We start from the raw sequence: 13,759 nt of genomic DNA, 5'->3' as shown, positions 1-13,759 counted from the left end.
GGCTTAGAGATTAAGGCACATGCCTACAAAGCCTAAGGATCCAGGTTCGATTCTCCAGGTCCCACATAAGCCAGATGCACAAGGTGGTACATGCATCTGCAGTTCCTTTACAGTGGCTAAAGGCCCTGGTGCACTCATTTTCTCTCTCTCTCTCTCTGTCTAATAAATAAATAAATAAAAATAGTTCTTAAGAAAAAAGAAAAACTAAAAAGAAATTAAAATTTGAAAAGACAATTCTTTAATAAATACAAGAAAGAGCCTCGGTGAAGAGGACATCTGGGAAGGACCCTTGGGCTACCCCAGGCATGACCAGGCCTGGAACTGGTAAATTTGGGGCAGGGGAGTGCCCTGAAGGGAAGGACTCAGGGAACTTAGAGGACCTTGCCCTGAGACCACAAATGTCCCTTACTTGGTCCCTATGTCTAGCCTTCCTAGACTTTGAGAAATAGAAAACACCCTGGCCCCTGCCCTTGCCTGAGGGTAGACAGACCCTGGGTCTGGGCCTGGGGAACATCCAAGGTCACCAGCCTGGAGCTCTGAGTGGGTCCCACCATAGTGGCCCGGTACCTTTCCTGGCTCCAGGTTGCCTAGCAGGACCCCACTGCCTCACACCCCGCACCCACTCCACAGGAAGGCCAACCTCTTGGCAGCTCAGGGAATTCCTTCCCGGCCCCTCCCAACCTCCAGGGTTTCCTGTGTGGAAATGGTCTGGATCCTGCCTTGAAAAACACAGTATCAAAAAGGAGGGATCGCCCTGGGAGCTTCCTGTTTGCTGGGAGCACATTCTCAGGGCCCCCGTCCCAGGAGAGAAGCCAGGGCCGGCTCCATCCCAAGACGCACATGCTCAGCCCAGAGCTGGGCGTCTTCTAGAAGGGTATGGTTACTGGGTCAGCCGGGGCTCCCCAAAGGATCATGGGCCAGGCACCCTGAGGCTTCAAGGCTACTTCAGAGAACCCAAAGCATTATGTACCCAAGGCAGCCAGGACTAGCACTGGGGGAGACCAGCTGGGGACCAGTGTCTACCATGCACACGTGTAACTGTGGCACTGGCATATGAAGGGAGACTGGGCTCAGAGGCAAGCTGAGATTGGCAGAGCCTCCCCTCCCTGGCCTGAACTCCACTAAAGCACCGAGGGCAATGGCCCACAGCTGTTCATTCAAGTGCCATCACCAGAGCTCCAGGCCGCCCCTGCTCCGCAGCAGCCCCCACACAGGCTGGCCACGTGACTTCCCAAGGAAACCAGAAAAGAGGCCCACCCAGCTCCCACTGGAGCTGGAGCCTCGAGATAGCTGAGCCGAGAAGGACCCAGACAGTCAGGCAGGGTCTCTGCCTCCACCCTCTCTGTCACCAGCACCTGCTGCGCCCTCATCGACTGCATCCTCAGCACACCACCCTCACATCACCCGCGTTACCACACTGCTCTGCGGATGCCCAAACTGCCAGGGGCCCTCCACACCTTCTGCCCCATGACGGCATTCTGAGTCCAGAACAGGGCCCTAGCTCCCCGTTCCCTCCTTGCTAAGTCTTTGGAAGAGGGGACCCACACACATAGGGGCAGCGGCTTTCAGAGACAGCAGGCCTGGTCCTGCACAGGAAGCCACACCCACCTTTCCTCACAGTGGGACCTGGAGGAATCCAGCCACACTGCTCAGCCCCTGCCCTGCCCGCCCCAGGCCAGGTCCAGCTTCTACCCAGACCCCACTACACCCTTGAGCCCCCTGCCTCTCCTGCACACATGGCCTCCAGTACCAGGGCTGGGGTGGGCAGGGCGGGCAGAACAGGCCTCGACTGGCTGGGTGAGTTGGGCAAGCACTTTGCCCCAGGGGAGCAGATGGCCAGATGCCAGACCAGCTTCTGAGGCCGTGAGAGCTGACACAAGCCTGAGCCCCACACAGCCCAGGCAGGTGCCCAGCCCCCATGGAAGCACCACTCTGGGCTGCCTGATCCCCACACTCCTGAGAATGGTCCCTGCAGGTCAGCCTCCCAATCAGCCCTCAGGTAGGGAGGAAAAACAGCAGAATGGGGACTGGAACAGCCAAGCCCTCCTTGGCCTCAGTTTCCTCAAATGTTCCTAAGCAGGATGCACACAAACCCCTTCCAGGCAACATTAGATGGGTGGCTCTGGCTTCAGCAACCGTCAGAGCTGGATCCTGGGAAGCTCAGCGTTCCCATCCATAAAATGGGTGTAGTGTAGTCAGACTCACATTGCTCCCCATGGGGTTCCCAGCCTATAATGACAGGGCTGAGGGCTTTGATGTCCCAGATGAAAGGCCACCCAGGGCTCCTATAGAGGCCCTAGGACAGCAGGTTCCTTGTCTAGGACAGCAGGTGCATCCCTCGCCAGGGCCTTAGACTGGAAGTAGTGGGCTTCCCTCAAAGGCAGCTATTCCCAGCCTGGCTCTGCTCCACAGAAAGCCTGGGCAGGATGGGCTTACAGATCAGGGCCAGGGGTACCACCCTCTGAAGAGCAGGCGCTGCCCCTCTCCTATGATGGAGGAATAGCAGGGCAGGTGAGGGGTCCTCTGTAAGAGGGATGTCCCATAGCCCAGATGGTATTCTGCAGTGCATGCTGGGAAGAGCCCAACTTGGGTCGGCCCCAAGGCTCTGTGGGCCCTGCCTGGTCCCAGTGCTGCTGTCTCTGTAGACAGTGCCTCTATACAGGATAACATGGGTATGAACACACATTGAGTGGATCTCCTGAGAATCTTTCCTATCCCCAACTCCACCACACCCTGCACAGCCCTCCCCCAACTGACCTCAAGATGCATAGACCCAGCAGACTGGGAGACATTTGGCTGGTTGAAAAATCACCTTGTTTTCCCCAGAAGTCCAAGTGCTACTGGAGCTATATCTGGCCCAGAGCAGCAGAGTTGGGCAGTCAAAGCCCCTCCCTCCTAGTATGTTACCACAACCCCTGAGGTTGGGGGCTCATGGGCCTGCTCAGAAGACAGCAAGCAAGCAGCCCCAGCCAGGGTGACCCTGTGTCTCCAGCCACAACTGCTACACAGAGGACAGACTGCTTTAGGACAACTGCAAGGAATTCAGTAGTAAACAGTGAGTTATCTGCCTTGAGAGCTGCTTCTTCCCTAAGCCAGAGCCCAATGTAAGGAGACTCTACCATTCCTTTGTTCACTCACTTTCTTCAATCAAGCCCCAGGCTTCATGGAGACCCAACAGTATGCCAGGCAGGGGAGTGATGACTCAGACCCCACCCTACCCAAGGGCCCCACTGAGGCAAAGAGATGTGTATGGAGACCACACAGGTGTGGTGTGCCACAGCAGAGGGGCCAGGGCAGCAGGGCCACCAAGGAGGGGCCCCCACACATACTGCCTAGAGCCAGGGAAGGGCACCTAGTGTAGCTTGCCCTAAAGGGGAAGTCCCAGGAAGAGGGGGATGTTGTGGGAAGGGCCAGGGAACATGTGGTATGTCCACCACAGCCCGTGAGGCATGGCACAGTACATGGGGACATGGGGTGTACCCAGTACTGCTCCCCGAAGCCTTCAGGGGTCTCACGAATACCTCCTTCCTGTACCCCTCATACTATAAAAACCCACGGAGGGTAGCACACCGGAGACAAGGGAATCGGGGCACCCAGTGGACTCAGAGCCATGAGAACAATCAATACATTTTTTATTCACAAATAAAAACTGTAGCAAGATGTTATCTACACGTTTGTACAAAGGACTGGACATCTAGAAAATGCACAATGATCAGAAAGCACGAACCCGCGTGCGGGCCACATCATAGGCTGGCAGGCTCGCCCCTGGTCTGCATTTGAAAATATATGCTTCCCAAGGAGCCCCCACACTGCCCAGGGTACCACCCCAGAAAGAGCCTGCCTCCCACAGCTGCCAAGAGCCCAATTCTAGGAACACCTTCCATAGAAAACCATAAAAACGTAGACGGTTTGTCTTCAAGTTCCCACTGCAAATTCCATGTTTATAGGCAAAATGATACAAAAATATGAAACTAACAGAAGTTTTACAAAACCCACACCCCATCCTTGTTGGCCGTGGTATGTGTTTTATACTTTATTTGCATTTTTTTCTTTTTCTTTCTTTTTTTCTTCCTGTGGTTTTGGTAAGAATTCCTGCCGTGGAAGAGAAGGCCTCATGTGCTCATGGCCCAGCCCTCTCTTGTGGCCCCTGGTGTCTTAAGAACAGTGGGATTCCTTAGAGGAAAAGAAGGACTTGGGTCTGGTTATTCCCACTCAGAGGACCCTACTGCTGCAGAGAGCGGAGTCCGGAGACCACTAGTGCTGAGAGAATGCTCTGGAGAGAAAAAAATAGCCCCAATCCTACGAGAGCTGGTGGCACAGGTCTGCCCTGCTACACAAAACTGCTTGGCTATAAGGAAGGCGAAATCAGAAACAAAGAAACTGGCTTCAGCCTGGCCACAGTGGCCACAGCTGTCTGCTGGTATCTGAACTTTGTAGCACCAAAATTAACAAGGAGAAAAGGCCTACTCAAGATTAAAGGCACTTGCGTGGCTGTCTGGGTGGCAAGTCTTTCATGCACTCACTTGCTCTGTTCACGGCCAGCGGCCCTCCCCTTCCCCATGCTCCACCTCTTCTCTGAGACCCACAGTCCTGCACAGACCTCCTTCTGTGTCCTCAACGCCCCAACCCCCTCCACATCCTCTCTCTGTCCACATCCTGTCCTCACACCCCCTACCCAACCTCTGCATGTCCCCTCCCATGCCCAGTGCCCAGCCTTAGACATCCACCTCCTGTGGCCCTGGCACAGCAGCGGCGGCTGCAATGCCGATGTCGAAGCAGGTGACCATCATGACACGAGCCTTGCACAAGTTCACACACTGCTCCAGGGCAGCTGTGGCTCGCTCCAGGGCTACCAGGTACTCGGCCGACTCAGGCTCCAGCTCTGGGTCCACCTCGACTAGAGAGGGATGGGACAAGGTCATGAAAGGGCCCAGAGCAGCAGCCTGGCTCCCCAAAGCCCACAGGGAAGGGGTCAGCCCAGTGACTCCTCCCCTCTAGCCACCTGTTGCAAGACAGTAGGTAAGGGCAGAGACAGGAAGTGCTTGGGACCATGGCAGGCTGGGGAGCAGGGCTTGAGTATGGGGTGGGGTCCCACTACTGAGCCGCAGGAGGGGGTGAACACTCACATTGCTCCAGCCAGCGCCCGGGCTCTACCATCAGCCGACCCTGGGTCTCAGCCAGCTCCTCACAGAGCTGGTCACGCTTGGCCTGCACCTCCCGCAGCCGCTGCTGCCTGCGCTCCACCAGCCGCAGCTTTGAGTTAATGCACAGCAGGCCCTGGTGGTGGGGAATAAGGCGGATGGGCTCAGGCTCGGAGAGCAGGGCTTGTCTCTGGGAACTCCTCGGCTTGGACCAAGGCTTTCTTTCCTCCACCTGCTGGACCTGTGTACATACACAGCCCACCCTCCAAGATGGAACAGGGTGTGTCAGGGGTCACACAAGGAACTCCTGCACCCTGGGCCCAGCTCGATGGAGGGAGGAGTCATGGTCACAAGTGTCCCTCCAGACATCCACCCCTACCCAGGGGTACGTAGAGTCACCACAGGCTCAGGCTTGGTTCCTACCTTCTCCATGTCCTGGGAGGGCTGCGGACAAGAAAAGGTAAAGTCAGGCAGCTGCTTGACCATGAACCCTGGGACCCAGTGAGCCCATCAGAGAGCTCACAGATAGCCCTCCTGGCCACCCTAGGTCTCCAGGCCCCAACCGCAGTGTCCCAACCTGGGCTGGGTCCTCTCGCAAGGGCAGGCGGTGCCGCTGCAGACGTTCCACATCATCGATCTCGTACACCTTAATCTCAAATGGTTCCTTCAGAGAGCTGGCCAGGGGTGGGGGCAGGTCCACCCACTGCCCAGGGAGGCTGGGCTTGCGGGCCAGGGCAGTGGCATCAGGCAGTGGGGCCGGGATCAGCCGTCGCCGCTGCAAACCTAGGATGGATACGGGTACTAGGTAAGCCAGGCCAGGGTTATCTGACATGGCCTGCAGAGCCACACCAACTGCTTAAGCAGCAGGGATCCACTCTCTTCTCACTGCTCCTGACAGGGAGGGGCCCAGAGACGGTCCCTCACAGCAGTGCTAACGCCAGCCAGGGAGAGCCTAGCCTGGAGCCCAATGCCCAGCTCACACCCAAATCCATGCCTGGCCACTGGCATGAGGCCTAGCCTTTGGGGCAGTGAAGGGCAAACACTGAGTGTGCTTAGAAACTGCAGAGGCGGGCTGGAGAGATGGCTTAGCGGTAAAGACGCATGCCTGCAAAGCCTAAAGATCCAGGTTCGATTCTCCAGGTCCCATGTAAGCCAGATGCACATGGTGGCACCTGCATCTGGAGTTAGTTTGCCATGGCTGGAAGCCCTGGCGTGCCCATTCTCTCTCTCTGTCTCTCTAATAAATAAATAAAAATAAAATCTAAAAAAAAAAAAAAAAAAAAAACCACACAACTGCAGAAGGCCATGCGCTTGCAAAGTCCTGGAAACAAAGAATACATGGGCCCATGATCTTACGATCACTCAGTGTCAGGTCTCTCGTCCACTTATAAGTGGTACAGGACTGCACATCACATGGGAAATCTCAGGCATGCTTACAAACCGCCATGGGCTATGCATACCTGGTATCTGTAAAAACTATGCCAGAGACCACACAGGGTAAGGTAACTTGGTGGAGAGCCAGGCTCCTGCAGCTGGAGAAGGGCACACCCAATGGAGCCAGCTCTGCACAGGGGGCCCAGGGCATGGGACAGCATGACCCAGGACCCAGCTGCCAGGACAGGGTACACGGGAGCTGGGGGTGGTCAAGTGTAGCCGTGCAGCACAACCAACTGTGAAGGGCTGTGCCTGCTCACCTGTAGCCCTCTTCTTTGGGGACTTGAGGCTGCGAGAGCGGGAGCCTGGGGAGGCAGCCCCGCTTTCACTCATGGAGTCGGGAGCTGAGGAGGCGCTGCCTGTGGCCTCACTGTCGCGAATCATGCTCTCGTAGCCACTGCTACCTCCACTGTGGTAGAAGAGCGCCGTGCGGCCCATGGCGGGTGGGAGCTCCCCGCTCAGCACACTGCTGTTGTCACTGCCATGCCCACTGCTGTAGCGCTGGGGTCTTCGTGGTGCCGTCACTTTACTGTAGGGGGAGGGCAGCGGAGGGCTCACAGGCGGCCGCTCCTCGGTCACATTCACACCACTATCATTGCCACTGTCCGAGTCAGCCGAGCCCCAAGAGGAGCCACCTCTGCTGGGAGATCCACTGGCGGCCAGCTCATGGACACGGCTGTGGGCAGCCCGGAGAGCCTGCTTGGTGCCCATAATGGTGCCCCGGCCAGTCTTAGCCCCAACTCCAGGCACAGGCATGGGCACAGCCCTTGGGGCTGTCCTGGGACCCGTCACAGAACTGCCAGTGTTCCTGCCTGCCACAGGGGCAAGTGGCTTTACCGAAGTACCCAGAGCTCGAGACGCACCGGCCCCTGGGCTGCGGCCCTTAGCCCCACCGGCTGGGGGCTTGGAAGCGCCCACACCCTTCGCAGGGCTGCCCCTACAGGCAGGAGTTGGCCCAGGTGTGGGACTGACAGGTGGCACACCCAACCTGGGTACAGCCCGGGGTGCTCTCCCTGGAGCTTCCTTGACCTTGCTACCACCATGTGCCAGGCCCTCATACCGCTCCAGGGACATGTGGCCCAGGGGACGGTGTGCCACCTCCATCTTGCCAGGCCGGGCCTTCAGGCTAGATGTGGCCTTGGGCACAGAGTGGTCAGCCCGGCCACTGGGCCTAGCCTCCTCCTCCCCTCGGAAGACAGCAGCAGGCCCTGCTCGGGTCAACCCCAGGGCCTGGGTAGGGGCCAAGGCCAGACCACTCTGCTCCAGGCTGGACTTGCGCACAGGTGGGGCTGGGGGTGAGGCCCCGCTGGGCCTTGGCAAAAAGGCCCCCTTGGAAGCCACGCTCTTCTTCACATTGGAGGTAGCCTTTAGGCTGCCTGAGCAGACAGCTGCCTCAGCTAGAGTGTCCCTGCAGGAGGCAGCAGGTGTAGTCACCCCCAGGGTGGTGGCTCCCCTCCTCAGTGGTGGGATGCGGGCCACAGCCTCGGGCCTGCGGACTCCCCTGGCTGACACCTCACATCCACCCACCATTCTCTGGGAACAAGCAAGCACCATCTGAGCCTCAGGCAACCGGGGAGAACCTGGGCTTGGGCTAGGGGCCCTGCCTGCAGAGACCACCTGGGGTATATCACAGTGCTCTGCACGGAGCAACCAGGGATCCTCAAACAAGCCTCTGGGGCTGCATGGGCCCTGGCTGGGTCGAGCACAGGCAGTGCGGCTGGCTGCTGAGGTAGTCCTGGATTTCCGGGGAAGGCTGGAGTGGATGGTCTGGGCCGAGGCTGTCTCCTGTGGGGACCCAGCCCACGGATCTCTGATGGGTCGGGCCGAGGCCATGACGACTGCCTCCCTGGGGCAAGGGCCCCGGGCCAAGCCAGGACTGTCAGGTCTGCTGGGTTCCAAGGACCTGAGGCTGCTGTACTCCGGGGAGCAGCTGCCTGGGGCGGGGCGCTCCGGGGGACCGGGCCCTGCTGCTGAGTCAGGGCTGAAGAGAAGCTGCGGTGTGGGGCCACCACTGTCACCTGTGCAGATGCCAACCTCACTCAGCCAGGAGCCAATGGATGAGGCAGGACTGCCACCAGCCCAGGCCACCCCTTCCAGAGGCTCCCCGGGGCCACCTGTGTCCTCAGGGACCTGAGCAGTATAGGCGTCAAACTCGTCATTGATGCTGCTTATGATGCTGACAGGCCTGGAGCCTGAGGCCAGGGCCTGAAGGGAGCAGTCACTGCCCAAGCTGGCCAGGCTGGAGGGCCGTGGGGTGCCTGACAGGCCCCCTAGAGGCAGTTCCTCTACCACTGTAAACACCAGTTCATCCTCGCCATTCAGCTCCACAGGCTGCTGCAGGGTCACGGTGGTGGTCAGCAGACCCCGCTCCAGACGGCGGCCATGAATAGATGGACAAGGACAACCAGTGTCCTGGAGCAGCAGTGACTGTGCCACCTGCCCACTCATGCCCACGGGTGGTGTCCGTACCACACTGTCAGAGGACCCTCCCCCAGGTTCTACAGGGGCGCCTGGAGCTTCTGGCTGCCAACATGGTGGAGGGGCTGGGCTGGGCAGAGTCCTCCTGCTTCCACTCCCCCCAGTCTTGTCTGGAGTTGGTGCTTCAGGCCGGCTACCATCTATTTTCTGGTCACCCTGGATGCCAGGCTTGGAGGGCTCAAGGGTACTCCGGTAAGGGTCTTGTCCAGGGCTATCACGAGGAGTGCTGGTGACCCCTGGGGAAGCCACGGCCTTCCTGGGAGATGCAGCCTCAGGTAGCAAGGGCTTCTTGCCCCCTCGGGCAGGGCTGGCCTGAGCTCCATCAGAGCCACCTGGCAGTCCAGGGGACCCCTCGCTGCCATCGATGCACTCCAGGCGCTCCTGCAGCTCCGCAAATGTGCTGCAGCGGAAGTGGTCAGCATCGCGGGGGCCCTCAGAGGACCGGCGGCGGCTCAGCGCAGGGATAATGGGCACAAAGTCGGGGGGGCCCTCGTTGTCAGTGAGCTCACGGTCAGACAGCGCTGCCCCTCCAGGACCTACGTAGATGACCGTGTCGCAAGACTGCTCACTGCTGGATGAGTAGTCGGGGTCGCCAGGCAGGCCAGGAGCCGAACGCGTGGGGTCCAGGGCCACAGCGCGTGAGTGGAAGGATCGCAGGTGTGGGGGTCGGCGAGCCTGGCCCTCCTCACAGGAGCTCTCCCCACCAGAGGAGCTGGATGCATACTGGGAGATGCAGAGAAGACCCCATGAGCATGCTCTCCTCTGTCTGTATCTGCTCTGGCCCCCAATTTCACCTTCTCATGCCTGGGTCTCCCTCCACCCTGCTCCTCACCCCGCCACAGAAGCACAATGATATCTACGGTCCCCTGGAGTCAGCAACATCTACAGACACTGAGCAAGGCCTGCCAAACCTGGGGGATGCACAGCAGGTCTAAGGCACAGAACATAAACGAGGCTCTGAGTAGCTTGGAGAGGCAATCAATGTGGACCAACAAAGTCACAAGAGAAAGGAGCTCAGCCAAGCACACAAGCCAGGCCACAGATCCAGGGTGGTGTGACCCCAGTGTCCACCCGTGAATGGTATGAAGTACGACCACGAAGGGGTGAAGCCCTTGTTCCCACTGTCTCAGGACCGGTCAGGGAGCCTCCACCTTTACACAAGCCCTCTTCAAGCAGCTCTAACAGCCCAGCATGGCAGGGGCTTGGAGCTAGGCTTCTTCCTCCCTGCCAGGGCACACAAAGACCCACACCTTGCTGCAGGCCCACCTGCTGCTCCCTCCCCCCAACATCCTGAAGGGTATACAGATGATGTGAGAGCCTGGGGGCCCTTGGTAGGTGGCTAGAGCTGGAGCCCACCTTGGTCTTCTTCCTGCGAAGGCGGTGGATGCGGGCAGCCAGCTGCACAGTGCTGAGCGTCTCTGCATGGTGGGCAGGTGCATCTGAGACATGTGCAATCATGGTGGTGCGGCAGCTGGCAGTGGCCAGGGACTCCCGCAACAGCATGGTTAGCCTGTGGTCCCTGTGAGCCAAGAAGGATGGGGAATGCTCAGAGACTGGGGGCCTAGGAAGGGCCGCCAGGATGGGAGATTGGTGAGGGGTAGGCCACAAGGCTAGAGATAGAGACAGGCTTATCCCTGAGCTGAAGGCCATGTGTAGAGACTGGGATCTGACCTGGAACCAGTATCCACCTATCCCTGCACCTTAAGCCAGAACCCACCATTGGCTCTGTACAGGGGCCCTTGGAACTATTGGACATCAACATGGCCATTCCCCAGAGGCCACTCGCTGGTTCCTGACAAGGTGCCCACACTCACCTATAGGGCACATGCTTGGCCCCGTTGATCAGCGCCAGGATGACACTGCCCAGAGCCGACAGAGACAGACACAAGGGTCCCCCGGTGGCCTCACCACCCTTGCTGGATGCTGCCTCACAGCTGCCCAGGTCAATGAGGTGCAGACGGCTGCGGCCTCCAGACACTAAAAGCACAGTGCAGGCAGACATTGGAGTAGCCAGACTCTGTCCCACAGTCCACCAGGACAAACAGCAGCCCATGGGGGACCCTAGAGCCAGCCAGCTCCCATGCACCTACTTCCTCCCTGGCCACCTTTCTCCACACGGTACTGGTAGACGTGCAGTGTGAAGAGCATGTGGGAGCTGCGCCGCGCGTCCTCCCCACAGCCCATGCGGCTGGTGCTGCGCGCAGCCAGGGCTGCGTCCAAGTAGAAGGCTGCCTTCTCTGCCGTGGGTGCCCGCAGCTCACTGTGGTTCTGGAGCTGTGGGAGGAGAAGCAGAGGCCTGTGCCTTTAGTGACTCAGGGCCAAGCAGAGTGCTGCCCACTTCCACGGCCCAGACGGGCTAGTGGTACAGACACACCTGCGCCCCATACACGGGGTCCTCCCGAAGGTACACGCCTGGGGACTGGGTGTCCTGCAGGCTGCCTGAGGCCACCTCAGCAAGCAGATCCCGAAGACTCTGGTCACGGCCGCACACTTCCACGGCAGACACACGGATGGAGAAGCGTGTGCCTGTCCGCTCCTTACGCTCATCGATGAGCCTGAAGAGCCAGGAGATGGCGCAGGGCACGACACCCAGGCTCCGGGGGGAGGTGTCCTTCCCAATCATGGTATAGGACTTGCCTGAGGACGAGGGGGCATGTGAGGACTACCCACACTCTCCACCACATGCCTTCAACAGCCCAGCAGACTCAGAAATCTGCCCAGGGTCCTCAGAGTCAAGCCAGGTGGCCTGGGTCCTCCTCGAGCCACTCCGAGGACTCTGCCTGCCTCAGCTGCCCAGTGAAACCCCACTTCCTATACCCACATGGAGAAGCTCCTCGACCCCCTCCTCCAGGGCCAGGCTCAATGACAGCAGCAGAAACAACATGCCAGTTAGAATAAGGCAGCAAGAATACGGAGGGGAGAAGGAGCACTTACCAAGGCTTATGTGGCCGAAGGAGAAAATGCAGCCGTCAGCCCCACCAACCACTGACTGGAGCACATCAGCCACGGTCCCTGAGCAGACCTCAGCCTGGGGGGAGGAGGTGCGGAGGGAATCAGGCAGGTGAGAGGGCCAAAGGGCTATGGCCTCTGCCCTCCTCCACCTCTATAAACCAGAGGCTTGTCGGTCCTCATCACATGCAGGCAGCCAGCCCACAGAGCAGCTGAGCTGGCAGACATGGGGCCAGAAGCACAGACCTCTTCCATGTGCATGCAGAAAGCATGGGACATACAGACACAGCAGACGGGCAAACACACAGGACATGATAGCCAGACATACGTGCCCAGGTACCCCAGACAGCTGCTGCTAATAACCCAACACGGGGTGTATGGTTACTGTGCAGTATGCCAGCTGGGCACTCCATGCCCCAGGGTCAAGGGTAGGACACAATACTGCTCAGAAAGCTTCCTAGGAGAAGGTTGGGCTCTGAAAAGCTCAGGGCTTCCCCAGCATGGCCAAAGTAAGCTGAAGTTAGTGAGATACCCCAGGCCAGGGCCAATAAAGAGGCAAGCCCAACAGCTCTTATATTGCAGATATGGCTCACATTGACCCCATCCTGAGCACCAGATGCACTGCCTGCCCAACTGTACCTGCTCCGAATCCTGGGGGAAGATGGCATCGAAAGCAAACATCTTGGGGACAGGTGTAGTGGCAGCATGCCGGAGGCCCCCACAGCCTGGAGGCCCGGCAGCTGGGTCGTAGAGGGTCACCTGCTTCTTGCGAGGGTCCACCTTCAGAAAGGACGTGGACTCTGAGCGCTGGGCTCCCTGCGATGGCCAGATGCGAAGCATGACCTTCACCTGGGGGCAGGCAGAAGCAGGCATGTGAGTACATCCTCCACCCAGCTGGCCGCTAATTACAGGGCAGGAGAAGCAAGAGCAAGTTGGGACAGCGGACCAGGCTTCAACACGGGCACCGACACCGCAGGAATGCCGCCTGGTGGATCCTGCATGAGGTCAGCAGGGCAAAGAGAAATGGAGCCCATGGCAGGGTGGAACTGGTGGGGTATGGGGTCCAGGTGAAGCAGGGAACCAGGGAACAGCACAGCAAGGGACAAAGCAAGGCCAGGAACTAAGGGACAGAGGTAGAGACAAGAGGGAGCACCACGTTGGGCTCGGGACCCCCAGGGTTCTCCTCTAGGAGCTCCCATCCCCTCCCCGCCACAGGCCAAAGTCCTTCAGGCTCCTCTGAAGGCACCCCAAGGAGACAGCAGGCACACCTGTGGGATGAAAATGAACAAGCCCATGAAAGGGACTCAGGACAAGTAGCTATGGGAAGAAACTTGGGGCTTGCTACTTCTGACCCCAGCCAGGATCTCAGAAGTCCATGGAGAAGTTAGGCTGGGGTGGGCAAAAAGGTGAAAAAATCCCATGGGAATGACAATCCAACCCAAGGAAAGATGAGGAATGAGGTCTGAAACCTGACCTCACAGCCCTGCTGTGGGGAAACCAAGGCTGAGAGGTGGCTCAGCAGTTAAGGCACTTGCTTCTGTGGGTTTAATTTCCCAATACCCATGTAAAGCTAAATAAACAAAGTGGTGTATGCATCTCGAGTTCATTTGCAGCAGCAAAGGGCCCTGGCACACCCATTCTCCCCCACCAGCTCCTTGCAAATAAATAGTTTAAAAAACTGAAACAGGGAACACAAGTAAGCAGCATCAAAGCAAAGCCTGTGTGGAGAAAGGTACCCTGACAGGAGCACCTCATTT

The 13,759-nt window shown here is 58.6% G+C and overlaps 1 protein-coding gene across 1 annotated transcript in view; it reads right to left on the bottom strand.

Annotated features, from left to right (window-relative positions):
- Positions 1 to 3,615: 3,615 nt before the first annotated feature.
- Kif26a (kinesin family member 26A) overlaps positions 3,616 to 13,759 on the bottom strand; it is a 33,625-nt gene continuing 23,481 nt past the window's right edge. The window contains exons 6-16 of the mRNA XM_004665640.2: positions 12,642 to 12,851; positions 11,988 to 12,081; positions 11,428 to 11,690; positions 11,144 to 11,327; positions 10,868 to 11,030; positions 10,410 to 10,572; positions 6,836 to 9,776; positions 5,719 to 5,924; positions 5,565 to 5,585; positions 5,127 to 5,277; positions 3,616 to 4,897 (exon numbers count right to left, since the gene is read on the bottom strand). Coding sequence (XP_004665697.2) covers positions 4,716 to 4,897; positions 5,127 to 5,277; positions 5,565 to 5,585; positions 5,719 to 5,924; positions 6,836 to 9,776; positions 10,410 to 10,572; positions 10,868 to 11,030; positions 11,144 to 11,327; positions 11,428 to 11,690; positions 11,988 to 12,081; positions 12,642 to 12,851 — 4,578 coding nt within the window. The 3' untranslated portion in view covers positions 3,616 to 4,715. The remainder of the gene's footprint in view (positions 4,898 to 5,126; positions 5,278 to 5,564; positions 5,586 to 5,718; positions 5,925 to 6,835; positions 9,777 to 10,409; positions 10,573 to 10,867; positions 11,031 to 11,143; positions 11,328 to 11,427; positions 11,691 to 11,987; positions 12,082 to 12,641; positions 12,852 to 13,759) is intronic.

Source organism: Jaculus jaculus, chromosome 7 (genome assembly GCF_020740685.1).
Source record: "Jaculus jaculus isolate mJacJac1 chromosome 7, mJacJac1.mat.Y.cur, whole genome shotgun sequence".
NCBI classification, from domain to species: Eukaryota; Metazoa; Chordata; class Mammalia; order Rodentia; family Dipodidae; genus Jaculus; species Jaculus jaculus.
This window is presented reverse-complemented; position numbering and strand designations above follow the sequence as displayed.